The 27952-nt window shown below is 42.9% G+C and overlaps 1 protein-coding gene across 1 annotated transcript; it reads right to left on the minus strand.

Moving 5' to 3' along the window:
- LOC125439913 (huntingtin-like) lies at positions 1–27378 on the minus strand. The gene is made up of 11 exons (XM_048509257.1): positions 27297–27378; positions 17790–17917; positions 17490–17619; positions 16258–16413; positions 14977–15167; positions 14630–14744; positions 13783–13996; positions 12339–12444; positions 9099–9261; positions 3083–3243; positions 1–772 (listed from the first exon to the last, which is right to left on the minus strand). The coding sequence occupies exons 1-11, from the start codon at positions 27315–27317 to the stop codon at positions 559–561; spliced, it is 1599 nt and encodes a 532-aa protein (XP_048365214.1). The 5' UTR covers positions 27318–27378; the 3' UTR covers positions 1–558.
- Between the last annotated feature and the right edge of the window lie 574 nt (positions 27379–27952).

Consider the following 27952-nt stretch of genomic DNA (forward strand, 5'->3'; position numbering starts at 1 on the left):
TACAAAGATACCTTTATTTATTTTTCCTTTCTATACATCACCATCCAAAACCAAAGATATTTATACCAGAGTTAGAATCTAGAAAGCTTTTTTTATCTCCAAATAAATTTTCAATATGAATTCAAACTGACCATTCCTTCTGCAGCCCCCAGTCCCCCAAAAAGAAAAAAAAAGAGGAGCATTCAAGTGAACCAGTTTTACTACAAAGCTGTCTTTTGCATTTTGATTTTTGTAATAATGACATAACCTACAGGTCTATAACTTTTTAATGAAATTATGTTTAGATGCAATAACTGTTGGTCTAAGAACAGGAACAAGTTTAGATCCATCAGTTTAATAAATACAAATATACACATCTGTATACATCAAATGCAATCACATTTATAATTTTACATATACATTATATACACAAATGCACATAGTAGACATTTCTCTGGATAAAACTATAGTTTTGTTGGCAAGAGACATTACGAGATGAATCCAGGAATACGAAGGAATCCCAAAACACCGAGGCTCCGATACTCAGGAATTCTTGCCAAGACTATCTGGGGCTGCGCTTCAGCAGGCTGTGACCTTGTGAACATTCTGCAAGCACGTGAGCAGGCGGCGATATGGGCTCTCTGGTGTCGCCACCATCTCAAATACGGACTGAAAGGCTCTGCGATCTAGTTCTTCATCTATCTGATGTCTGTAGAAGTCGATGGCCACCAAGCAGAACAGGTTTATGTCCACTTGCTCTGATTTTCCCATTCTACTGATAATGTGTGGAAGACTAACCAGAAGGTCAAGGATGAAACACAAACACACAACCCTCCCCTAAAAACTTTATATAAAAAGTCATAACTGTTATACATGCCACTCTCCGGTGAGATTAAAATCAACAATTAAATTTTATTTTACATATAACCATAGGGAAATCTAATCTAGTGGAAGATGTTCTACTTGCTTCAGAGAATCCAGCACTTTGGATCTGTGTTTGCAAGCTCCATAGAAAATCTGCAATGGCATAACAGTCATCTCTCCCAAATGGCAGAGGTTAGGGGTGCGGTGCCCCCTGCAATATGGAAAACCACATAAAATTGCTTTTGCCCTCCCCAATCCTTTCCCCCGCTTCTAGCCCAAGCCCCGCCCTGGGGCTGGCTCTCCCTCCCTCCCTCCCTCCCTCCCTCCCTCCCTCCCTCCCTCCCTCCGGTCTTTCCTTGCTCCCTCTGGCCCTTTAAGACTGCTGCTGTGCACAGCATCTGCCTCCATCAACGCGGCCTGCAGCCTCCTTGGCCTCCCCCCTGCCTTAGGCCTCCAGGTAAGCGTGACTCCGGCATTGTGTTGGGCAGCAACTTTCTCCCCACAGTCAGCCAAAACAGCAATGTGGAAAGTCACGAAGTGGGAGGGACTGTAATGTGGGCCAATCTTCTCTTTTGGAAATCTGACAGGATGAGCCTATAAAGACCAAAAAGGGTATGTGTATGTTCCCCATGAGCACCCACATCTGCCTGAAGCCAGAAGGATCTCTTGTCCGTTCATGGAACGCTTACCTTGGGTCTTTTAGTCGTGCAGTGGCGCTGAAGTGTGGTCTCCTCACGTTTCTCTGTTTATACCTGAGAGGCAGCTCAGTCCTCCCTGCATGTCAGGATGTGTGTCATGGGGGATGGGTGGTCACTGGGATGCTACGCTGTGCCAAGCTCTGTCTGCTGTTTTGCTATGTTTCTCTCCCGCAGGTGTCTTATCTGTAACCTTGGGGGTTGGAAGGCAGGCAGGAAGGCTGGCTGGCTGTGGGAGGAGGGAAGAGGTCTGGGGCAAAGATGTGCTCACTGGAAAATCTCTCCGCTCTAGCGGCAAAGCAAAAATTAACTTTGTGCAACAAGTGGTCTCATTTGCTGCAGAGAGACTAGAAAGTGAAAGTGCGGTTGGAGGGAAAACATCCATACAAGACATCTTGCTGTGACAGACATTTGCCCCCATCGCACAGCAGATGCCTTGTGCATAATTGGGCTCAGATGAGGGAAAACTATGACACAATCCATGAAAAATAAGGTTGCACTTTCCCTGTCGCTGCTGTTCATTAAGTTGTCTTCTCTAGAGGCACACTGGGAATGCACACGGGCAGCCCAATCTTGGAGAGAACTTTCTAGCCTCTAGAGAATGAAAAGTCACTCCTGCTCTCTGGCGCATGAGGTGACATTCTCCCACCAAAACCATCATGCACCATGAGGGAGAAGCACTATTTCCCCTCAGTTCTCCCGAGCTTCTGGAGATTCAAGAACATGCAAGAGAACATTCAGCACAGCAGGAGGGAGGAAATGTGTGCCTGCACAGAAGACAACTTGATGAACAACCCTGATTTCATTGCCATGGCTTCTGTGCACATTCACATGGGGAGAGTAACGAGCTACTCACCAAGAGGTGGGAGTGAGCCTCTCAGTCAAAAAGAGTGCGTAGAAGGGTTTTCCCAGTTACTAACTCTCTTTTGGCATTTGTGTACAGTTTAGTGGTGGATAAAGGTATCATCAAAGGAGGATGAAGTAGCCACTCTGCAGACTTCATGGAGAGGGTCACTCAGAAGGAAAGCAGCTGAAGAAGCCTGCAACCTAGTGGGATGGGTCTGAAAGGACAGCAAAGAAGAGACTCCCACATGACTTTGGCCACAGTGGTACTGAGCTCTGTCAGTCTTCAAGCGTGGCTGGACAAACATTTGTCAGAGGTGCCTTAGGCTGATCTTGCATTGAGCAGAGGGTTGGACTGGATTGCTGGCATAATCTCTTCAACTCTACGATTTTAAGTCACGGTGGAAGCTTAGTGTGTCATTTGTAAATAAAACAATATAGTCCTTTTAAAATCTAAACTGGCTCTTCTAACAAATGTTCAAAGCACCTTATAGAACATTAACACTGATAAACTGAAATAGAATTTGGAACCTTATCCATCAAATTTCCAGGCCTATTGTAAAAATTCTTGACTCTGCTCACATAGATCTTCCTGGATACAAGAATGGCTGCATATGGCGGCTTCCTATATGTGCTGATTGGACTCCACTGTTCTATTCTTAATAACTTATAGGACATATACACTGTACTTCAAAGGATACATAGTGGAAATCCACTGGCTGGTAGAGGCACTGACGAAAAAACAGGAGAGGCTCCACATTGCCATGGCGACAGGCGTTCTCTGTGTGAAATTGGAGAGCGACAGCATCACCCAGTCCCGGACCATGGACGACTGACCAGTAGTATGCAGGGTCTGAAATACCTGCCAAAGATAAATCAAGTAGTTCACACATAACACATTTATTCTGTCCTCCCAAACAGCCTACAAGGGAGGCTTTGGAAATGTTGTGCTCTGAAGTTCCTTATTCAAATCTTAGCACAGCCTTGAATTCATTCTGTAGATTTCCCCTGCCCCACCTATTCATAAGATGACTTCAAAAATACCAAACTGTCTCCTAGAGTTGCCAGAGGTATTCAGAAACCAGAAGTGATTTTAGAACTTCACAGGTGTCAGAAAACCACTGTTTCAATTCAGAATTAGCTTAGGAAGCCTCCTGTGGTTACATTTCAGTGCAGGTTGAATGTCTCTGCACCTAAGATCTAATGGAGTTTACACAGATATGGCTGAATGATTTGTCTTGATTTTGTTCTATTTTTGGTAAGTCAAGAAGTTGGGCACTGTAGCCCTACTAGAAACCAGGAATGACTGCAAAATTATACTATATCAGATTCCAGGAGTGTATAAAACCCTCCTCCACACCACTCATCAGATCAAATCTCAGTTCCTCAGTTGGATGGTGGCATGATTCTCTAATGTGATATAAAGATTTAGAATCATAGTTATAGAGTCATAGAGTTGGAAGAGACCCCAAGGGCCATCAAGTCCAATCCCCTGCAATGCAGTAACACACAATCAAAGCACTCCTGACAGACGGCTATCTAGCCTCTCTTTAAAAACCTCCAAAGGAGAATCTACCACACTCCAAGGTAGTGCATTCCACTGTCGAACAGCCCTTACTGTCAGGAAGTCTTTCCTGATGTTTAGGTGGAATCTCTTTTCCTGCACCTTGAACCCATTACTCCTGGTTCTAGTCTCTGGAGCAGCAGAAAACAAGTTTGCTCCCTCACCAACATCCCTTCAAATATCTAAACATGGCTATCATGTCACCTCTTAACCTTCTCCTCAGCCAAACTAAACATCTCCAGCTCCCTAAGTCTCTCCTCGTAGGGAATGGAATCCATTTTGATTGCTCTCCTCTGGACCTGTTGTCAAGCCTGGTGTCACCCAGCCTATATCTGTGTATTTCATTTTTCCTGCCTAAATGGTGTATCTTACATTTCTCTCTATTGAAATTCATTTTGGTTGTTTTGGCCCAACTCTCTAATCTGTCTAGGTCATTTTGAATTCTGTCCTCTGGGGTATTAGCTATCCCTCATAATTTAGTGTCATCTGCAAATTTGATTAGCATGCCCTCTATTCCATCTGTGGAGAAATAGCTCCTCCCCCCTTTCCCCTCCTCCCCTTCTTCTATCAGGAATCATGGATTTGGAGGACTTAAACAATGCCAGAGGGACATCAGGAAGAGCTACCTGACCTAGGGGAAAAGATACCTTGACCTAGCTGGACCAGGTCAAAAGAGGGTCTGGGATCTGATGAAACTCTGGCAAGAGAGGGGCGAGGTCTCTTCTCTTTCTCTTTCTGCTGGGTCACTGAAGGGAGAAGACCTCTTGCTGGGGCTGTGCAGAGAGCAGCCATTTTTGAACCACGTGCTCATCCAGGGTGCTCACTCAGCCTGCCAGGTAATGAGATCTCTTTCAGAATTGCAACCTTCTAAGCTTTAAGGGCCTAGCCTATTTTCAACAACTGCCAGGGTGTGTTTAGGGAGAGGGACAGGGGATTTGTGTTTAATCCTTTGTTTTGGAAACCCTTGCTCAATCTGGTGCAGCACTAAAACATACTTGTAACCATTTTATTTTTGATAAATACTTTTAAATCTTAGATGTGGAGAACAGTTTTCTGTACCACGAATGCCCCACCATCTTGGATGTGCTATCTAAATAGGAGGGGGGAGGAAGGCTGGCAACTGGCGACCTCCAATATGCCCTATGGAACCCAAGAGAGGGGAACCAAGGGAAACTGAGGCAAGGCCTCATAGGTGGAAAGGAAGTTGAGGAATCCTGGCCTTCCCCAGGTGGTGGCAGACGTTTACTCAGAAAGAAAGCTAGCCCTCCCCAGGAAAAGTTGGCAACCTCTGGGAGAGGCTTGGGAGCAGAATAGGGCCTGCCAGGCAAAGCAAGTTTGTTCTGCCACACCATCATCAAGTCGTTGATAAAAACATTGAATAGCGTTGGGCCCAGGACGGACCCTGTGGCACCCCACTAATCACTTCTCTCCAAGATGGAGCCATCAATGAGCACCCTTTGAGTTCAATCAGACAACCAATTACAAATCCATCTAATAGTTGCATTGTCTAGTCCACATTTCTCTAGCTTACTTGTGAGAATATTATGGGGCACCTTGTCAAAAGCTTTACTAAAATCAAGGTATGCTACGTCCACACCATTCCCTTCATCTACCAAGTTTGTCACTCTAACAAAAAGAAGAGATAAGGTTGGTCTGGCATGACTTGTTTTTCAGAAATCCATGTTCACTTTTTGTGATCACAGTATTCACTTCTAAGTGCTGGAAGACCGTCTGTCTAATGATCTGCTCCAGAATCTTCCCTGGTATTGATGTCAGGCTGACTGAATGGTAATTATTAGGGTCCTCCTTTCCCCCTTTTTGAATATGGGGATAACATTCATCCTCCTCCAGTCCACTGGGACTTCTCCTGTTCTCCAGGAGTTTTCAAAGATTATAGCAAGTAGTTCTGAGATTACTTCTGCCAGTTTTAATACTCTGGGAAGTAGTTCATCAAGACCTGGAGATTTGAATTTGTTTAAAATTGCCATGTGTTTCTACACTACCTCTTTATTTATTCTGAACTGAATTTCTCCTACTGTATCTTCTGTTTCATTTTTCTCCGGATGTGCAGCATTTCCTTTTTAGGAAAAGACTGAGGCAAAGAAGGTATTGAGTAATTCTGTCTTTTCTCCATCCCGTCAACATTCTGCCATTTTACATGCAGTGACTCTATCCTATCTTTTTTCTTCCTTTTTCTTCCTTGTCCAGCAAGTAGTGCAATCTAAATAAATCAGGAAGATCGGGTGAGTGTAAAGGAGTAAGATTTGCCTACTTTGATCTGCCTTTCTTAAACTGGTACAGTGTAATAATTTGTGGGTCAGAGATTCAACTGAGCCAGCATTACACAGGCCCAATCTAGAATGCGTGTATGACTACACTTCACATACCCTTTCCACTGTATAACGAATTCCAGGAGAGCATGATCACTCCCACCTAAGGATTCTACCACTTCCACTCCACTAATCAGGTCATCATTATTTGTTAGGAGCAGACTGAAAATAGCCATTGCCATTGTTGCTTCTTCCACCTCCTGGTCCATGAAACTGTCTGCAAGGCAAGTGTGAAATTTGTTGATTCTGATTGTCATGGAAGAGTTTGACTCCCAACAAATATCAACATAATTGAAATCTCCCATTATCACTACTTCTCTCCTTTCTGAATGTTTGGTCTTCTGTTCCAAAAATGCATCATCCAACTCTTCAGACTGGCATGGGGTGTGTGTGTGTGTGTGTGTCTATAATAGACCCTCACAATGAGATCAGTGTTGTTTCTCTTCCCCTGAATTTTTACCCAAATGTTCTCAACCTGGCTTGGAGGATTTAAGTCATGGACCTGCTCACAGCTGTAATAATCTTTTACATATAATGCTACTCCTCCTCCTTTCCTATTTGATCTGTTTCTCTGAAATAGGTTATACCTTTCAATTCTTATGTTCCAATCATGAGACTCATCCCACCAGGTTTCAGTGATTCCTATAATATCATATTTGTTTTGCTGTGTTAAGAGTTCAAGTTCATCTTGTTTATTTCCCATACTCTGTGCATTGGTGTAAAGACATTGAAGGCCATGGTGCATTTCCTCTGGCTGCTTCTTTAAGGTTTTTCCCCTTTACAGGCGTGAGGTGCAACCCATCCCTTGCCAACTGTCCCTCTTCATGAAACCACAGACCATGGTCCAAGAACCCAAATTGTTTCTGGCGGCACCACCTGAAAAGCCAGTTGTTCACCTCTACTATTCTCTCCGTGGGCTTCAATTGTCCTTCAATTGGGATTGGAGGTTAAACTTGTACATCCAGATCCTTCAGCTTTCTTTCCAGAGTCTCAAAATCCGTTCTGATGTCCTGAAAGCTATGTCTTGCTATGTCATTTGTTCCCACGTGGATCAAAAGGAAGGGGTAACAGTAATTGTTTCCATTATCTCATGGGGCAGAATGTCAAGTGGCTCTCTATCTTTTTCTGTTACTGACCTTGGGGCACCTTAGCTCCAAATTAACTCTTTCTCACATTTCTTGGTAAAATGGGAGAGGGGGACTAACATCAGAATGAAGGGAATAGCAAAAGCTAGATTTGCCAGAACTGGCTTTGTCAAGCTGGGTGCTTCGATGTCTACCAATAAACACTACTGATCAACAATACAGGGTCTGTTTATTGCTTCAAGGTTCGAGACCGAACACTGCCCTGGAGAGCATTACCATCTCCAGCCCTGGACTATACACCCCTGTAGAGATAAAGGACTTGTTAATGTGTTTGCCCCCAGTGTACCTGTCAAATATTGTACTAACCCAAGAACTTCCTTCTCTGATATCCCTAATGACCACTTTATATGCATTGTCATTGTCCTACAGCTGTAATTTAATCAGCTACCTTCCCCCTTTTAGGCACTCCCAACCTTGGCCCATCAAGCTAATGCCTCAACCCATTAGATGAACAACCCAATTATTAAGTTTGATGTCCGTCCCCAGAAAAGTAAGATTTCCCTTTGTCCTGGGAGATTAAGCTCTCATAGCATCATTGGAGGGCCTAATCTTCCCTATAAAATAGGACCTCGCCCATCACTCAGTGTTCAGAGTGTCTGTACTGCTGGTCTGGCCACACTGTTCTGCCCAGTACTTTTGAGACTGCCTTGAGGTTCCGTTGCTGCTGCATGCCACCTGCTTTCTACCCTGTTTTCTTGGAGCTGAGTGCAGGTCGCTGGACTCTCACACATCCAAAGCCACTTCAGGATCTGGTACAGTATCACCCCTAAGAATCCCCCCAATTCCTCCAATATTCCCAACCTATCCCCTCAAAACTGCTTATATCCCAGGACTGTGTGTACATTCTTCTGCTTTGACTATTGTGTGCTTGTATACCCTTACTATTCCTAAATCTTCTTCTTGGGCTATATTCCCCTTCAGGGGGTTAGCACTGCCATTTTCTTCCCCAAATAGCTCGATTTTGGGCATTTTCAGAGGTAAGGTTGACAGCATGCATGTCTTCGGCAATACTGTCCACCCACCATTTCTTTGGTCTTCCATGTGGGCTGTGGCTACCAGGGTGAAAGTTTAGGGCCATTTTTGCAACAGAAGTCTCCTCCAGGCGCATAACATGCCTGTACACCTGGAGCTGCATTTCCCTCATTTTGTGTGTAATTGGGGTAATTCCAAGCCTTTGCTGTATGACTTCGTTTGTAACATGATTGGAAAGAGTCAGGCCAAGCATCCACCGGAGCATCTTCATTTCCATCACACGAAGAATCTGTTTACCATTCCTAAATCTGTTAAACTTTATTTGCTCTCCTGTGGAATTTCTTGCAAAGGCTGATATCTGTATACATAGGCAACAAAGATCCTGAGCTTGCTCGAACTTTTGCTAAGCCAAGAGTCTGATCCCACTCCCCACTCTAAAAAGTAGAGACCCCTACCATTTCAGGTAACACCATACCACCACCTTTTTACTGTGTATATAAAATAGCATTTACTCCTGTATATCTAAAGAAGTGAACTCTGAATTACAAAAGTTTATCCTGAAAATTTTTTTGGTTAGTCTTTAAGGTGTCACTGGACTGATTTTATTTTGCTGCTACAGGCTTATGCATCCACCCAGCTGAATGTGACACAAAGAAATACAGACAATAGTAAAAAACAGTTTTTTTGTTTGTGTTTAAAATCTTACCTTATACACCACAGTTGCCATAAATTGTGGGTATGGCTGCTGGTTAGATAAAAATTCTCCAATAACTTTATTCATTACATCTTGTGGAGGGAAAAAATCATCAAGAAACTGAGGGAGTATCCGAGCTACTACCCTAGCTTCAAAGGGAAATCCTTTTCTGACCCTACAAACAATAAAGAAATCTGTAAAAGAATCTAGTCATCTGTAATGCTTGTGCTGTCAAAAATAAAACTGACTCATTTATAATTCATCAGTTAGAATCTCCAGCATAGCTCACAACATTCACAAAATGCAACATAGAATGAAAACATAGGGGAAAGAGAGAGAGCAGATTGAAAAGTAGAATTTAAAATAGTGAACTAAAAAGAAAATAATCTCCTTCAAGCAGAAGTTGAAGAAAACCCAAATCTTCTCACAAATGGGGAACGTGGGGTGGGGTGGGGTAGGGAGAGACATGCGAGTTGAACCAGGATGGGGTCTTGCCAACCTGTTTCACTTCCTTAGGCTATACTGATGGCGAGGTCCAATTAGCTCTCCGCAGAAGCTAATTGGAAGTTTCCACTAAGATAGGCTGGGATTTTTACCTAGTGCAAACTGAGTCTTTTAAATTGAACTGATACAATGGTGCTACACTAATCTTAAAGCAATTATGCTAACTACCTATGTGCTTCGAGATCTGCTAAAAGCACAGTGCTAACCTTTTCAAGTGCTTCCTAACCTGGGTAAGAGCTATCTGAAGGACTGTGTCTTCTTACTGGACCTTGGTACTGTTGACTCTGCTTTTAAGATGCTGCACTTTTGGCACAGTTTAAAAAAATGAGCACCTGCTAGTTTCTATTTTGGGCGGAGGGGGGTGTCCAAGCTTCTAAACAAAATTGCTTGTGCAATGTTTTTACTCTTCCTTGCATTTGTGGGAGTGAAGTGGTGGTACATGTGATACCTGTTATTCTTTTTATGATGTTTTATTACTACCGTTGTAAGTTGCTTGCGCTTACAAGGAAAGATGGAACAAAATGCTTTAAAATAAATAAAAGGAAGGGGAAAAAAAGAAATCTTAGAAAAAGAAATAACCAGGCTTTAAAAGCTGAGAAAGCAAGCATCTCTTAGAGACTGGGTTTCTCTATGAGAAGCAAAACTTCTGGTATTGCACAAGGAACTCCCTGCCCACCGGCAGTGTTATTGTGGCCCTGGACCTGGGGAAGAAAATTTAATTACCGGATATACTCGCATATGTTGAATTTTTCAGCACATTTTTTGTGCTGAAAAAGCCCCCCTCAACTTATACACGAGTGAGGTGTATTTTAAAAAATATTTTAGGGTTCTCACTTTGTCAGCCGCCAGGGGGTGCAGTTTTTAGGCTAGCGGCACCAAAATGTCGAGGATTTTTCAAGATACTCTCCTGATGACACCACCCAAGTTTGGTAACGTTTGGTTCAGGGGGTCCAAAGTTATGGACCCCCAAAGGGGGTGCCCCATCCCCCATTGTTTCCAATGGGAGCTAATAGTAGATGGGGCTGCATTTTGAGAGTCCATAACTTTGGACCCCTTGAACCAAACTTCACCAAACCTGGGTGGTATCATCAGGAGGTATCATCAGGAGGGTCTCCTAAAGATACTCTGAAATGTTGGTACTGCTAACATAAACATTCCTCCCCTGACCAAAAATCCAATTTTGAAGGATTTTTAACTCTTATGTTTTAGCTTGGTTGTTGATTGAGCTAAGGTTTTTGTACTTTTAAAGTTATTGTTGAGACCATATTGTTTTTGTTGACCCCCTTTTCCACTTACAGAGCTAGTTTACTGTTTTTCTTTGAAATAAATATTCAAAAACATTTAACCTACTGATGTCTCAAGCAATGTAATTTTATTGGTATCTATTTTTATTTTTGAAATTTACCAGTAGCTGCTGCATTTCCCATCCTCAACTTATATGCGAGTCAATAAGTTTTCCCAGTTTTTTGTGGTAAAATTAGGTGCCTCGACTTAAATGCAGGTCGACTTATACACGAGTATATACGGTAACCGTTTTTCCAACACAGCTAAACAAAATTAAACAGAACTGCCTTCAAATTTTTTAACAGATTTAATCTACTAGATTTAAAAAAATGTACTGGGGGCCAAAATCCAAATGGCTGCCTACAGCCTTTGACATCGGCATGGGGACTGTGCAGTAGCAGCAGCCTCACGGGCCGGACCCAAAGGCCAGAGGACCCTCCAGAGTAGTAAACCATCGTGCCACTTGTCAGGATGGATCCTGTCAGCAGGACAAGGGGGGCTGACATGGGGGGGGGGAGGGTTTGACTTTACAGCGGCAACTTGTAGGTGCCCAGCACCTCCCTTCCTCCTCTTTTCACAGGGTTCCCCGGACACAAGATCTTGTCGCCAGGGAAGTGTGATCTGTTCCCAGGACTGGTTTCACTTTGAAGTGTAAAATGGGGAGAGCCACCTGGGGTGGGGTGGAAGGGGGACCAAGAGATATAGGGGGCAGATCTGAGCTGAGGCTCAGATCTCTCTTTTCTTATGTACGGGAATAAACAGCTTTGGAATGATCCAACAGTCTCTGTTATTTCCAGACCCGAAGGTCTGACACCACTGGGGAAAGAGAAAAACTGCCACACCAATCCTCCCACTGTCCCCGTGGGCACAACAGTGATTTGCTTGTATGGAAGAGGCAGACCCCTGGTATTAAGGGATGGTTTGAGATCACATGAATGAAAAGGAAAACTGCTAAACTGGAAAACCCAGTCCACTGTAAATTACAATATCAACACTGGTTGATTCCAAGCTAACAGATACTATTTAAATTAATCCTCCTACCTCAGCTTATCTAATAAACTAAGTCAAGGCTGATGAGACAAGGGGAAAAGGAACTTGATTTATAAGACACCCACTTGGAAGTCTTGACGTCTTTCCCAGCAGCAAATGCTGGAAGAAATGCCCACACAAGGCAGGGGATTCACTGAGATTCCGGATCTATCTACACCCCAGGAGCAAGGCTGTGCAGGAATGCTTTACTCATCCTTTGGATGGATGAAAAAAGGGTCTTTTTTGATCCCCACACAGCTGCGAGCTCACCCAGGAGTCTTTGTACAGCAAGAGATTCGACTACACATTTTTTATTACTCTGTACAATTTGTATGCAATTCACAATACTAGAAAACAATTTGAAAATAAAACGTACCTTCCTAGCATTCTGTCTAATAGTGACTACATCATTTTTTTAAAGCCACCATTTCTTACCTGTCAAAAAGAACAGAGACACGCTCCATAGCCACAATCACAGACTCACTATCTGGGGCAGATGGATTGTGATCGGCAACTCGTCCTGGGCTGATTTTCTCTTTTCCTATAGACAAACAGAGTCAGGAAAGCCCTCTTAATTACACAGTAAAGGCAGTGGCTTTATGGTTAGGGCAGAGGGCATTTTTAATGTTCAAGTGTTATTGTCAGACTCTCAGTTCATAGAACAACACACTTGATCATTTCAAGGACTTTATTCAGGACAGTAGAGCACAGCAATAGAAAAGACAGTTCTGGCTCTGGCGCCCAAACTGTTGATAATATGTTCATGCAATCCCCACCCCCCATGTGAACCAGCAGATACAGACAGATACAGCCATTATAAAATCAAGCCAATGTGCCATGTTGGTATAAAATATAGTTCAGAGATGAGAAGGGAAATCTTGCTAAATTTCAGTAATCTTCAGCCTACAGAAAATAGCAGCAGCAGGGGTTCATTTGTGTGTGAACATGTATGTATTTTGCATCTTTGAACTGCTTCTTCTGAAGGAGTTTTCTTTGCACCATGGCAGTGAATAAAAAGCCTCTCTTTTTTATTTTTTAAAGAAAATGAAAATTGAAATTTAGCTACAAAAGCTGGCTATGTCCTGATACTGTCCCACAGGGAAATACAGCTGGGAACATGTGTCATTTTGCCCGATGCTCCTCAAGAGAAGAAAAGTCTAGATCAGGGGTCTGCAACCTGTGGCTCTCCAGATGTTCATGGACTACAGTTCCCATCAGTCCCTGCCACCATGGCCAATGGCCATGCTGGCAGGGGCTGATGGGAATTGTAGTCCATGAACATCTGGAGAGCCACAGGTTGCAGACCCCTGGTCTAGATGAAACTAGTTGCCTGAGAGGCTTTTTCAGACTTGATGACTAAACTTATTGGACTTATTTCCAAAGCGTCTGGCAGTGAGGTAGCAGTTCAGCTAATCACACAGCCCACACTGCTTCTGAATTTATTCCACTGTTTAGCAAGGCATCACTTACACAATCCCTGTTCCTGCTGTGTGTCAGGATGTTGTTAGTGTATGGATTGTCCTTGGCCTTTTTCCTGCCTGTCGGCTCTGGCTGTATTGCTAGGCTGGGGGATTCTGACCGAGTGTTATCTCTGCTTGCCTGTGTGAAACTATCCTTTGTTTAATTTTCTGGGGTGGGAAGGAGAAATGCTACTGTATTAAACTGCTATCACTGCTCTGAAACCTTCAGAACTCGCATTGCTTGTTCTCAACTATGACTGCCAGCACAATAAAGAACTGTTAAAAAGGTTACTTTTGCCTGGTCTTTCCAAGTTCGTTACACTGAGCAGAATTACCCTGAGGCTATCAAAGCTATGAGACATGACCTCCTATGAGCTGTTTTTGCATTCAGTGTCTGCACCTCATGACTAGATCCACACCTGTATACATGCAGGTCAGCATTAACCCCAGTGCAGCCATGGCTCTGTGGGGGCTCTGTACATTCACACGGTCTACACTCAGTTTCACCAGGGAGTCACTATCCAGTCGAGAGAGCTGCTCTGAAAGGAGGAGCCGTTCCAAGCCTCTCAGGATACAGTGATAAATAATGGAGGGTGTGGATTCTTCACTTCCAGACAGCATCACTCCACACATCTGAAATAGAAGAGAAATTTAATGCCCACTTGCAGGGAGACACATGCAACAAGCCTCCATAGGAAATTCAGTTTAGAAACACAAGTGCAGGATCCCGGAGTCTCGGCTTAATTATCAGAGTAATGATCACTGAGAGATGGTGCCGGCATTCATTCCCAGCACAAGACCAAGCTCTTTGCCAGTCTCCCACTACGCATGACCTCAGATTTTGCCTAAACAGGAGTGCTGCCATTTGGGCAGAACTAGGAAGGTGTAGCTTGATTCACTGAATCTTCCTCCATCTGGAAAGACCCACAAAGAGTCTGTTCACCAAATGCTGCTTGCAAAAGAGCAGCCCAAATAAAAAAGCAAAATAAATAAATTGTAATGCAAGAGGGCAGGGGAAGCCAAAAAATGCAAGAAAACGTGCTTGTTGCTTGGTAAATGGCATGACCAAGACTCTCCCCTATGTGTTTAAACATGCGTGAATGCCAGACCATTCAATGCATAGTAAAGGCATCAGGAGCACAAGGGTATTATTGTGGGGTAGTGGCCATTTCTTGGGGTCTGCATTCTGTCTGTCTCAACTGTGCTTATTTATTAAGCCCACTGCACTTCTCAGGGTCATGGAACACCCACAGCACACATAAATACCTGAATAATTCCAGAAGAGAATTCAGGCCCGACGTCAGGTGGGTAATTTTCTATTAAATAGAACGCCACTGCACACATTACTAAGACATGTTGCTGGTTGTGGATATTCACACAGCTGCAAGAACAGGCAGAAAACAGATCATCACCAGTATGCAGAACTCCAGCCTTCTGCTAAAAATGTGCCACAGGTGGAATTCTTAAGCACTTTTTGACTGGGGTTTTAGGTAGCTCATTGGAAGGAACATTTAGGTCTGCAGTTTTCAGAGTTTCACAGGTGTTGAGCGCTTAACATGTGAATGCAAGTAGGATCAAGGTACAACTGCAAACTATCAGTGGACAACACTTACTGGGCTATGCCTCTCAGATTGGAAAGCACATATTCCGTGATAATTGGAATGAGCTGTTTGGCTGTTTCATCAAGGAGGTCACATTCCAGGATGTAAAGAATGCCATGCAGGGCTCCGATCCGGCTGGGCATGTGAGTGCTACGCAGCGTGGATTCCAGCAGGCGACTCACAGACTCAGCTACAGCTTTATCCTGGCAGATGCAAAAAAGGAAAAAAAGGAAACTTATGGGGAATCAGTAAGCAAGCTGGTGGCAGACAGTTATTATTTATTTGTATTTAAGATCAACTGTTTTTCCCCCTTGAACACACATTAATTCCTGGTGTATCTTGTGGCCAGAGCTCCATTTATTCTAGGGGGCTGAATGTGATTTAAATGTGTAGTGTAAGCTGTTGCTTACCCACCCATCCCCAACACTAAAATTACAGAAAATACTGCAGAGGAGTTTAGGAATCTAGAAATATGCAAAGGATTTCTCTGCAACAACCTTCTACCACTTAGAAGGCTGATGGACAAGACAGAGACAGCAGGAACCAGGGACAGTTCTAGAAGGATTAATATTATTTGTATGTTCATTAGATTGCTCTGCTGCCCTTCCCTTTTGGGCTCGGGGCGGCTCACGTCATATCAATACAATATAAAAACACTGCAACAGTATAAAACAATATAAACATTAAAACATCAAGCAACAATAAATGCATATTAAAATAATCATAATATGGCAATCAGTAACAATCCACACCCTCAAGGGGTTAAGGATGGAAATCAGTAGAATGAAGGAGGAGGAGAAGGGAGAGGCCAGATGGTATCATAGCCACCCTCAACTGTATGCCTAGTGGAACAGCACTGTCTTACAGGCTTTGCGCAGAGGTGGAGCTACCAGGGGCTGGTGTGTGTGCGTTGCACCGGGTGTGCGTCTGCGCGCTGGGGGTGGGTGGGATGGGACGACACACAGAGCGTGAACCGGGCACACACTGGCCCAGCCATTTTCTCCAAAAGAGCCTGGAGATCTATGTGTTGTGAATATCACTTGTAAGTCTGGGAAAACCTGGAAGTTGACAAAATGAATTCAGAGCCTTCTGGCCTAGATGAAGACTGGGTGAGGCTTTTTTTCAACATAGGACATTGGTATCCAATATGAATTTGGATATCAACATAGGACTCTCCCAATGTGAATTTTAATTAGCCTTCAACTGCAGCTTTAATTGGCAGAGCACAGCAGCAGCTGGACCATATTCTGATCATTAGAATTTATCTTAACATGATGTAAAAATTTTTATTACCATTCCAAGAACAGCAGCTGCTTTACATGTTGCTGGGACCAAATATTGGACAAGAATCTCATCTTCTGAGGGATGCGTCTTCCGCAGCTCTGTCAATGTTGTGTACATCGTCTCAAACTGATTCCGTTCCGTAAATAAGTCAGATACTGCCAAAAGCTGCAAGTACAAAACATTATGTTTTAAAAAAGAGTTTGCAATTAGTCATTTTCATGAAGCAGACACAGATGTCATGACAAGCTGCTATTAGGCTGCCATCAGCACAAACACAGCTTGTGGAATCTGTCTGTGTTTCAAGTGTACAAAGCTAGGAACAGATTTTCAAAAAGGGAAAGAATGCAACCTCTTTTATACCAACAAATTTGTATACCTTGGTTCATCAGCACAGCTTCGGTACCTTTCCTCTCTATTATCTCTCTCTGGTTGCAATTGTTTTGTAACCAACTGTCAAACTCCCCGTTCAGACAATAACTTGCTTGATGGGTTCAAGGATTTCATTCATGACATGAGAGTAACAGCGAAAGACAGTTCTGGCAGAAGGGCGCCAAAACTGTTGTTATGTTGTAGCAAATCCCCATGAGAACCAAGACAGTAAAAAGAGTCCAGTCTGAGAGCTCATCCCAGCCACAGAGCTCCAAGGCCAGAGAAACACATGAGCACCTGCAAGAGCAAAAGCTCTCCCCCGTAGTCCCCTCCCCGGCCTGCCCCAGCAAATGGCATCCTGACACCAACATCATAGCTCCACATGGAGAATACCATACAAACCCTGCCAGCTCCCCGATATGCAGGAAATACAGAGTCAAAAAAGCCTCCCTCCCCCCTCAACAAATGCACAAGAAAACAGGTGGGTCTGCAGAAGCAGGACGGGCACAATGCTGCTCAGAATAGATGGGAGGGGTTGAGGATGCCTTCCTCTGAAGCAGGACCTGTGCTACTCACATCCTGCATCTTCTCTAGAGAAGGATAAAAGGCTGGGTGTCCAGGTATGATTACCAGCTGAATGGGACAACTCAATGAACAGTCAACAAGGGTTCCCATGACCTTACATATTTTTAATTAATACCTTACAATTTTTTTAATGAAATGTTATCTCTTTAGCAGACACTGTGGTAAACAAATTTCATTTCTAAGCCACACAGTGATGCTACTGGGCTTGAAATCCAAAGTTTTCCTCATCCCCAAGTATTTTAAAAGACTCATCCACAAATGTAAAACACTGAAAAGTTAACACTTACAGATCGAACCACTTCGCTGATCAGGATAACTGGAGTCCTCTTGCTGGGGCTTGATGGCAGGATCCACTGAGCGTACAGCTCCAACAAGAACTGGGAACAGGAATGTATATCTACGCCTGCCCGGTGTTTCCTGTAATCAGAGAGGAAGAAGGTGAAGCTGCTCCAACAGCATAGCAGCTGCACAATAATGCATACAGGTCTGCTGGCTGATGACAACCGCAGAAGATTTTTTTCAGAACTCAAAATCTAAGAACCACCAATATTTGAAAGTTAAAGTGGAAAGCAAAAAATTCCAAAAACCTGGAATTGATGGGAGAGGACGGGGGCGAAGAAGTCGGTATCTCGCCTTCATCATCTTCATCTTCATCCCATTCTTCTTCCCGTAAGGGAGTAATGTTATTTCCTAGCCACACAGAGTGGATGGAGACCTTAAATGGCAAAAAGTAACCCATGACTTTTAATTATAAATGTGTATATATTAAGCAATGTAAAAAAAAAATCCAATTTTCAAAAATTGTTTTGATTTTTATTCTCTTAGCTTTATTCTCTTTAATTTACAACCTTTGTGCAAGGCAAACATTTATCACTTACAATTGATCTTGACCCAGGCGCACCTCTGCTGTAATCTGATTTCCTAATGTTATCACTCACTAGACAGATTATGGGACCATCTGAAAATACCTATGCCTTTCCTTCACTCACGGCAGAAGAGCTGGTGTTTATCTTGGGAGAAAAGGTTAGCTCATTTCCCCCAGTTTGGTAAGAGTATCCTCTTGGATACTATTAACTGAGCTCGGGAAGGCCATGAAAACAAAGGGAACAGAAGTTCATAAAAAGAGCTCTGTGGTAATGCAAAGCAGCCTGCTGTTTGCAAAGTCACAGGAAAAAGATGTCTGTTACCCATACTGTTCATATGCCACCCGAGACAAAAAGATGAAAGCCATTTTTTAAAGATCTCTTCTGCATACCAAAACAGCCTTCCATATATGGAGCAGATATTTTTCTAACGATAGTCAAGTCAAATTACCTTTAATGGCATTTAGAGTGCAAAAAGATAAAAGACACGATAAAAGACATAGTGACTATTTCCCATCACACCTGGAGATTGAATTTACGACTTAAACATATTGCAACAGGGCAAAATTACAATGTCTTGTCTGTTCTTCATATTAAGGACAGTTCATTTCATAACTTTTGTTAAAATTTTTGCTACTATTGCCCTCATTTCCAAGTCTTTATCCCTCAATAATAATTTAGTTGACTTGTTTCCTTTTAAGTATATACATTCCTTTTTGATGGTGGTGTTTAAGTGAGAAATTGCCCAATGCTCATCACATATCATTCCTGCCCTTGAGTTTGACTCCAAGCCAAAGAACTTTTATAATTTAAAGTTGGCACAATCGCTGGACTATGGCCACCACAAGGACATTGAAAGCATTGCAATTTTCCTATTGCGAGTGCTTAAGATGCGTGACTCTTTACATCAGTGATATCAATTTCTATCACATGTTTGCTCTGTATCAGACTTTTAATTCATTTTTATTTTTACTCTATATAATGCCTAATAAAGGTTTTGTTGTTTGATTGAGAAATGTTGGTGGTAAAATTTTTTGCAGTCTGACAAAAAAATGAGTAAGAGTATCTGGCACATCACATCCAAAGAGGCATAGTCTCTCAAGAGTTGGTAATTGTTTATATCTGCCAAAAGTTACATTAGAAAGAGCCAGCATGAAAGGCCTTTGAGCAAAAAAAAGAATCCAAGGAAGTCAAGTTATCAGCATTTTGTAAGAAAACTATAGTCCACAAAAATGAGGTGAGCAAATCTGACAAAAATCTGATTCTATAACTTGCCTCTCTTGATCTTCCAGTCTCAGCTATGTGTTTCAAAAAATACATTTCCTCGAAACCAGCAAGTGAGCTAAAATCTATTCCCAGAAGGAGCAGTTTCCTCATAATACATTTGAACAAGCTAGAAATAAAGGAATCCCCCAGCATATAGGACAACAGGATAAGAATTGAAATAGATTTTTAACCAGTACTGAAAAGTTTCCATGTCCTAGTTTCTAATTGTTGCTGACCTAATGCCAAATAGTTGAAATATCTGAAATTTCACACCTGGCCCAGGTAAAACGCCTTTTTCCTAGCGCTCCCTGGTGAAGGACATGCAACTGTCTCTGTGTAACTGTCATCCTTAGAATGTTTGTGCAGCTTAGAATGTTCGCTCAGATGGCCAGATATGAGCAGTGAAAACAGTATATAGGCAGTAACTCGAGTGGAAGTGAAATACATACACACACATACACACGAGGAAGAGGGAAGGGAGGGAGAGGGAGGCATGAAAGGGAAGAGAGGGAGAGGGAAGGGATGGAGGGGGAGGCATGAAAGGAAAGAGAAGTGAGAGAGGGGAGAGAGTGAGGGATGGAATGCAAGGGAGGGGAGGCCCAGCATCTTGATATGACCCACCCACCCTAGCGGAGGGAAAGGGAAGAGAGGGAGGGGGAGGGGTGGCATGCAAGGGAAGAGAGTATACTGTGGTTACAGTTAAGAAAACCAGGCACGCAGGAGTAAGCTCGGTACAGCAATCGTGACATACTTTGAATGGCTGCATCGCACCCCTTAGAGGGTTTCCTCAGAAGCGACACCCATTGCCACCAACCAAACTTACTCCCAGGTAAAGGATCATGACCAGCCAGCCTAGATGTGTGCGAGGGGTGCCTTTCCATCCCCCCCCCCAAGGAATGCGGGCACTCACATCACTGACATCGCAGAGTATCAGGCTGCATGTTTGCATGAGCACGTACTGCTGGCTTCTGCAATTGATTTGCTGCTACTGTTCCTTTCCCATTTCACCACAATAAGCCACAGCAACGCGTGGCCGGGCCCCACTAGTACCATATAGAATCTGCGGACCCATTTTTGTGTCACATACTATGAGAGCAGCAGAACAGTTCTCACTAGAAAATCAGAATTCAGATACCTTTATTGGAATACGAAAATAAATTAAAGTTTTTGAACTGTAAAATTAATAAATTATAAAAAAGGGATTAATAGCTGTACAGCCCAGCCATTTTGTTCCAGCTTTTGATAAGCTTTGGTTTTTAGTACTAGTGAAAGAAATTTAGTAACAACACTGGTAGAGTCTGGATCCTTATCTAGTAAGAATAAGGAAAGTTGCCTGATCAGGACAGTTGGTATGGAATAAGTTGTCCCTCAGAAATCTGAGTTTGTCCGATTGTAATAGTGCTGCAACTTTTGCTCCTATTATCAGAGTCCACTTAACTCTAGTTAGGGTCAGATCAGTTGAACTAGATGGAGCAATTAGAGTAGAGGACTTTTCTTTTAGCCAAGGGCCCATAACTCAAGGGGTTGGTGATCACTTTCTGTTCTAATTCCAATATGGAAAGAATGGATGTTTTAAGGAGCAGTGGAGAATGTATGCCACAAAGGTGAAATCCGATGATAAGATAAATTTGGGATGGCCACTGTGCAAGTTTTTGTCAATAGAAACATAATATTCCATGAGGTAAGTACCAGTCTGATGAGCTTTTAGGTCCTTAAGAATATCTGGGGAGGGAAAGGGGTTTCATGCAAGATCGCTATAGAGTTAAAACTCACTGTTTCTGCCAAGGAGGAGTTATCTCTTCCTATTCTCATATTTAGGTCACATAAGATTAATAATTCTGCAGATGGAGTTAGAGAAGTCAGAATTTGAGAGATAGTTGGAAAGTCTTGTCCAGAGTGACTGCAGTTCCATCATATCCTCTGTAGGTGGTAGATACACATTGACTAAAATGACCTTTAGAACTTTAGTTTGTATTAAGACAGAAAGCACTGAAGGGGAGGAGGGGATCCAAGATGGTATATTTGGTAATAACATAAGATTTGAGATATATAGTAAGGCCTGCCTTATAATGACCTTTTATGTTAGACTTAATAGTTGGAATGCAATGAGTGGTATATCCTTCCAGGTTCACTGGTACTGCTGACCAGATTTCTTGTAACAGTATACAATCAAAGTGATAAAGAAAGTTGGACAAGTCTCGATTGCCAGTTTTATTTTTCCAGTCTGCTATGTTCCAGGCAATAACGGAGAGTGTTTGATATTTGTGTGGAGATTCTAACCAGGCTATTTCTATTAATTCATCCAACATTCCACTGTGGTCACTGTACACTGCCATTGTTATCTGATGTCATTCAATGTTGTTGAGAGTTGGCTCTGAGTCAAATCAGGTGGGAGATTGTGGATTTGCATTTGCACCGGGAAGTGCTGCCTAAAAAGATACTGCCTCTTTAGAGAGAGAATTTTCATCAGCAAGAGGACACCCTCCACCCCCACCTCCAAGATGTTACTTGACAGCAAGCATGAGGTAGTAGGGAGTTTATCTTTTGGAGGGTGTTCTGTGTCAATAGTTCTCTTATGTTGAGGTCTGTCAGATCTGAAAATGTGCTGTGTGTTTGTTGTAGCTGTTTTTAAGTTTGTGAGTGTGCTCTCCAGTTCTATTTCCATTACATGATTTACTCAGATGGCCGATAGGTCAGTGGGATTGACATTTCTAGATGTTTATCTGATGTAACCAGTGAGATTTTAGGATCAGATCCATATTTTATTTTAATCCAGGGAGAAAAGGGTGGCAATAGGTGTTTCGAAATACCCTCCAAGGGTGCATGTTAAAACTCTGCAAAGTGTCAGGACTACAATTTCCAGCTATCACCAGCTCCCACCTTTTTGCGTTCGAGCAGGAAACCGAGCTGGGGAGCTACGGCAAAATGAAACTATGTAGCTCTGTCAGAACCAATGAGAGACCAGGAACTAGGGGGAGGGGGAAAAGCTGATTGGTTGCTGTCTGTTTTTGTAAATAGAATAAATACTGGAACTGAGGACAAGAATCCTTAGTTCCAGCACCCTGCAGCAAGGGCGACCCAAATCAATACAGTTCTTCTTTTTATGTTGGCTTTGTCTGAGTGGTGTTCAGCCTTACATTGTGCTGGAGCTGCTTTCTATTGTTCTACCGTGTGCCCAGACCTACTAGTAAGCATGGCTGGGTCAGGAGAACATGCTCGCTATCCTGGACTCTCCCTGGCAGGGTGGGGGACCCCAGTGAAGTGGTGAAACACCTGAACAAGTGGGTGGGGGCCCCCCCCCCCCCGCCGCCGTTTGTTCTGGACAGGAGCAGGCACCCTCCGTGAGGACACTGAAAGGGAGCGAGCTTGTCTGGTGTAGTTCCTGAGATCTATAAAGGGTCAACATCTCCTCCCGCATTACTGCTCTCTCCTCCTGAAAAGCCCCCCTTAACAAAGTTTAAAAGCTCTGATTTAAGCTCCCTCAGAGACAGCTTACTGCCAACTTCAACAGACTCTAGAGACTTGGCTGCTTTGCCTCACTCCGTTTCAAGTTCAATCAAGCCCTGACCCGGGACACCAGGGTGCAGTGGGCTCTGAAAGCCACTAGGTGGCGCACCGCGACTGGCAGCGGCCGTTTTGTGCATCTCTTTCTTTTGGCGCAAAACTCCGATCCTCCTGGAGTCGGCCACATGGTGCGCCTCCACAGCCGGGGAGGCAGAATGGATGCTCCGCAGCAGGATGTCTGCTCTGTTGGAGCCTTCTTCGAGTGGCTATCCTCCTCCAAGGATAGCAGCGTCTCTCCCTTTTTGGGCATTGCAAACAGCCCCTCCATCCGCTGCTTGCCTGCACTGGAGACTGCCGGGCAGAGCGGGAAGACGAGGAGGGAGGGGGGAAAAAATCCCCAATGGTAGACCTGGACTACAGGTCTTGCAGCAGACTTCTCCAAAAAGTCAAATGTAAGCTTCCTTTTCCTCAAAGGTGCAGGAAATAGAGAAGGTAGAAGGGAGAGACAGATAAACAACTCACACAGAAAGGGATAGAATAGATGTAGACACACTAAAACACAAAGAACAGTGGCAATGAGAGCCACTGCGACTGCACTCCCTAAAGGCAGAAAGCAAACTGCAGAGAGAGAGAGGAGGGCAGAGCCAGGGCACGGAGAGAAACCTGGGAAAAATTTACATAACTTCCTGCCTCCCTGATTAGTGATCTAGCAAAATCCAGATGTCCTCTCACTCAATGGAGAAACAATTTATTCATCAAAAACATTTATTGGAAAACAAAACAAGAGGACAAAAGGCTTTAACAAAATCTTAATTATATAAAAGAAACAATAAAGATTTCTGAATATACCGCTGAAACGGTTGGTAATAAACAGCAGATTGACAGCTGGTGAGAGGAGCGGAGTTTGGAGCAGATGTGAAAAAAATAAAATTGAAGAACTCAGCAAAGACTGGAGAAAAAGAGGGAGCGGTCAGTCAGGAAGGGACAGCTGAAGCCTCGGAGATCGCACAGACAGGAGGAACTGAGCTATATGTGCAATGTTCGAGTGGAAGGGCACTGTGACATTGGAGGGCATGTAAAACATTGGCAAATGAATAAGTGAATGAGTGGATATGAAGACAGATCTTGGTTTGTTGCAGGTCCTGGTTGGAGACTGTCTTTGGGCAAGAAAAGGTTTGCCTCCCATTGACTGTGAGAAGAGCATCATTTTCCAGCCTGGGTCGCTGGTTGTTAATGATGTGTTCAGTCAGTTTGAGCTGAGTGCCATATTTTAATGTTCTAAGCTTGTTCTTACCTGCCCAGAGCCCTTTGGGGATTGGGCGGGATATAAATCCAATAAATAAATAAATAATAAACTGGAGGGAGGGGAAAAGCTGATTGGTTGCTGTCTGTTTTTGTAAATAGAATGAATACCGGAACTGAGGTCAAGAATCCTCAGTTCCAGCACCCTGTAGCTAGGGCAACCCAAATCAATACAGTTCTTCTTTTTCCGTTGACTTGGTCTGAGTGGTGTTCAGCCTTACACAAAGGAACTTTTCTTTTCATTATAATTCTGCAAATGGTTGGTTTATAAAATGTTATTATAAATCTCTAGATTCTACAGGAATCTGGAAAAAATTCAAAATCTATCAAGTCAGTTAGTCTTCTGTCTCTTCCTAATAATGAGCTAAGTGAAGTATGATTTCCCTCTGTTCAAATGATTATTGACAACAGTAAGAGCAATTTTTGTTTGTTTTGAAGTTGATAAGATAACCTTTGGGAGCATAGTCGCAGCTGTCTTCTCTGGCTGACTGAGCATGAGTTAAGTTTTGCTTAATTTTTTTCAGTTGGGACGAAATATATTTTAATTGGTGAAACAACACTTCAACAGTTTCTCCCATTAAAATGGAGAAATCGGCTAATATATCGGTGAAATCAGGAAGGAAATCTGATGGAAATGTTGAGGGAACCAATTTAGCAGAACACTGAGGCTTGTTAATCTTTAAAGAGCTAGTGAAACTTTTGTAACCTGAGTCATTTGAACACTTTAAGTGCTGAAAATAGCACGTGGTCTCACGTTCATTTGCTAGCGAATTCATCCACTGCTCCTCTTAAAGGGAACATGACATCAGTCATTCTCAAAGGAGACTTGGTCACCAGCATGAATTCTCTGTGAGGGGTTCCAGCTCTAGTTTTTCCAGGAAACACTTGAGTAGTAGATATGTGGGAAGGGTGGGGAGACTCACAAATTGGGGATAATATCAGACTAGACAGATCGTCCTGCATTACAGACTGGGATAAGAGGTCCTCTATACATGGCTGTTTGGCTCTATGAGGTGCATTTGCCTCTAGTAAATTGCCACAGTGTTGTTTCTTCTTCTTCCCCATTCTGTTCCCCTTCCACTCCCAATGGTGAAAAGAGTCTCTTGCTGTCTCAAGCAATCTTCCTCAGTTTTTAAAGAAAAAGTAGTAATGGGATGACAGCAGAGAGAACTCCAATAGTTAGCAGCAACTCACCAATGCCAGCTCACTAATTCATGCTCAAATCTTCAAATTTAAGAACCTTAGCTGACCGATGACAGATGGCAGAGGAGGGAAAATTCTACACAATAAAATCTTGTTTGAGGTAAATAAAACTGTGTTCAGAGGTTCTGTTTTCCACATAGCTCTGATGCCCTGGTACATAGCTTTGGTACATCAACAGTATGTTGCCTGCAGTAGCTTTGGACAGTAGCCGGAAAGTATGTGGAAAAAATATGGCAGAACTATTGTGGATAGGAGGAGCTGGGTTCAAATCCCCACTCTGAATGTGTTTGGTGATATTCTGCCAGACACACTTTCTCAGGGTTATTATGAGCTAAACACTGGAAGGCATGACTGTCACCTTTGTAGAATACAGGATGAAAAGAGAGAAAGAATGAGTCCAGATACAGATTAGCCATTCCTGTGAGCCATTTAGAAGTTGTCTCTTGCATCTCTAATTCAATGGGCTGGCAAGAAACAGCCATGATGAGAGTGGAAGCATGAATTTGGCTGACATCCTTTTACCAGTGGCTTAACTTAAATCTAAATCAGCAAGGCCTCCTACTGCTGACTGAACAAGATGTATTCAATCTAACGGCTACTTGCAGTTCACCATAGTTTGGAAAGATGGGCTTCTCCACACAGGATTTATTAAAATTAGGCAGAGATCACATAAAGCAAATGCTTAAACAGAGGGTGGAGATCAGTGAGTGACAATATGATCTGGTAAGATCATCCAACTTTTTGTCATCGCTGAAAACCACGTACACCTGGACTCTGGTCCCCCATCTGACATCAATAGAGGTCAGCAAGCTTAGAAGAGCCTTCACTTTGGCCAGATCTACCCTCAGCAGTCCTGGAAGACAAATATAACAGGACTCCACTCTGGAAGAGAATCTGCCCACGTGCTCTTGCAGAAGTAAAAACTAGGGAACACGACTTTTGTTCATTGTACCTTTTATAATGAGATGCAAACCAAGATTATTACTCCATTAGTAGAAAGTTTTCTATGACATCCTGATAGAGTATGCCTTGAAAAATTGTTGATAGATGAAAACCCTATGATTTCAAGGCAAATTGATAAATTTTATTCTGTGGGCTAAAGAACGAACATATGGGTAATGTCAGCATTTAAACATAAATTAAGTCAAATGGTAATTTAATCTAATTCACTTTAGGTAGTTATTATAATTTTTATCCATGTCTATTATTTGTAACCAAACTATTTTAGCGAAATCTATTTTGTGCTTTGTAAATCTTATGTATTTTCTGTTGGTCTAAAACCACAAAACATCTGAATTTGATACAGATGACTGTCAACAGGGCAGGATATGCCTTGGATTTCATGAATTCTGGCCAGAATGTGACAATATGCATGATTCTGACAAGCTTCCAGCATTTATCTCCTACCAGTGACCACACTTAAACCAGCCAGTTTAAAGATCAGAACATCAGAAGTTATGTGATAAAGCTGTGTGGCCACGAATTGAAAGAACATAAAATTCTCATTCCTGCACAATATATGTTGCACTGTAATATTCATAGGCAAAGGTATTCTGACAGCAGCATTATTAGCTGAAACTACAACAATTTTCCCTGCTGTCTTCCAGCACAGCTACAAAGTATGTAAAAAATTCTCCATGACAGCCTCCCCGTGACAGGGCTAAGGCAGTACTTTTGTGTGGTCTTTGTAGGCTCAAGTGTTGCCACACTGCTTCATTCTTCCCAGGGCTGAGCTCTCTCCAGCCCTGAAGAAGGCTGGCTGAGCATCTGGGGAGATGCTCCCCACCTCAGAGGACCCGAAGAATTCTGCTGACTCTACATGGCAATGAAATGAAGCTATTAACATTACACTGCCTGTCAACGCTGCCACTTAAGCCTCCTTTCAGTCACCAGTCTCCCCTTATGCTTCTTAAACTGCAAATACAAGAATACAGCCATTCTTGCATGGATACATACCTGTCCTAGTTTATAGCCCATGTTTCCTATTTCACGCTCTGTATTGATTTGAAGTAGAAATTTTTCATGGCTGATAAGAGCACCTGAAACAAAAATAGAAAACAAAACTGTTTCAAAAGATAAGCCAGAATAGACACTGTGGATGAAAAGTCTCTAAGATTGGTAAAGATGCACTTCCTGGACCACTCACTCATTCACTATCAAGGTTAGGTCAAGGAGCGCAAATAAGCTCTTACCCTGGTAAGCTAATGACAGATCAATCACATCTAACATAGGTAAGTAAATCACCGCAACAACATCAGACCTCCAGACAAGAACTGGCTGCATTTTGCCTGGATTAAGTTTCAGCTTGTCTAGCCTCGTCCCCCTGACTACAGCACTTAGGCACTGATTCAGAAGGGATTTGAGAGGCTTTGTGAATGACAGAGATGGGCATCATGTATAAGTGTCAACTCCAAAGCAGTGGATGGCCTCTTTGAATGGCCTCACATAAATACTGAAAGGCACTGGGGAGGAGATACATCATATTTCAAGTCCCACACTGGTGATCCAACTTTTCCAATAGAGACAGTCTCTGAAAGGCTCACTTCCTTCATAAAGCATCTTAATAATAATGAGAGATGTATCAAGTGCTACTGATAGTTTCAGCAGAGATA

This window comes from Sphaerodactylus townsendi, linkage group LG10 (genome assembly GCF_021028975.2).
Source record: "Sphaerodactylus townsendi isolate TG3544 linkage group LG10, MPM_Stown_v2.3, whole genome shotgun sequence".
Lineage (NCBI taxonomy): Eukaryota > Metazoa > Chordata > Lepidosauria > Squamata > Sphaerodactylidae > Sphaerodactylus > Sphaerodactylus townsendi.

Excerpts from the sequence above, each read along its gene's own strand:
- LOC125439913 (XM_048509257.1), bottom strand. The coding sequence starts at position 27,317 with ATGGGCTATAAACTAGGACAG. Across the intron at positions 14,745-14,976 it reads AATCTGAGAGGCATAGCCCA|CTGTGTGAATATCCACAACC; the intron begins GTAAGTGTTGTC and ends CTGTTCTTGCAG. Across the intron at positions 773-3,082 it reads AGCCAGTGGATTTCCACTAT|TCTTCCACACATTATCAGTA; the intron begins GTATCCTTTGAA and ends CCTTCTGGTTAG.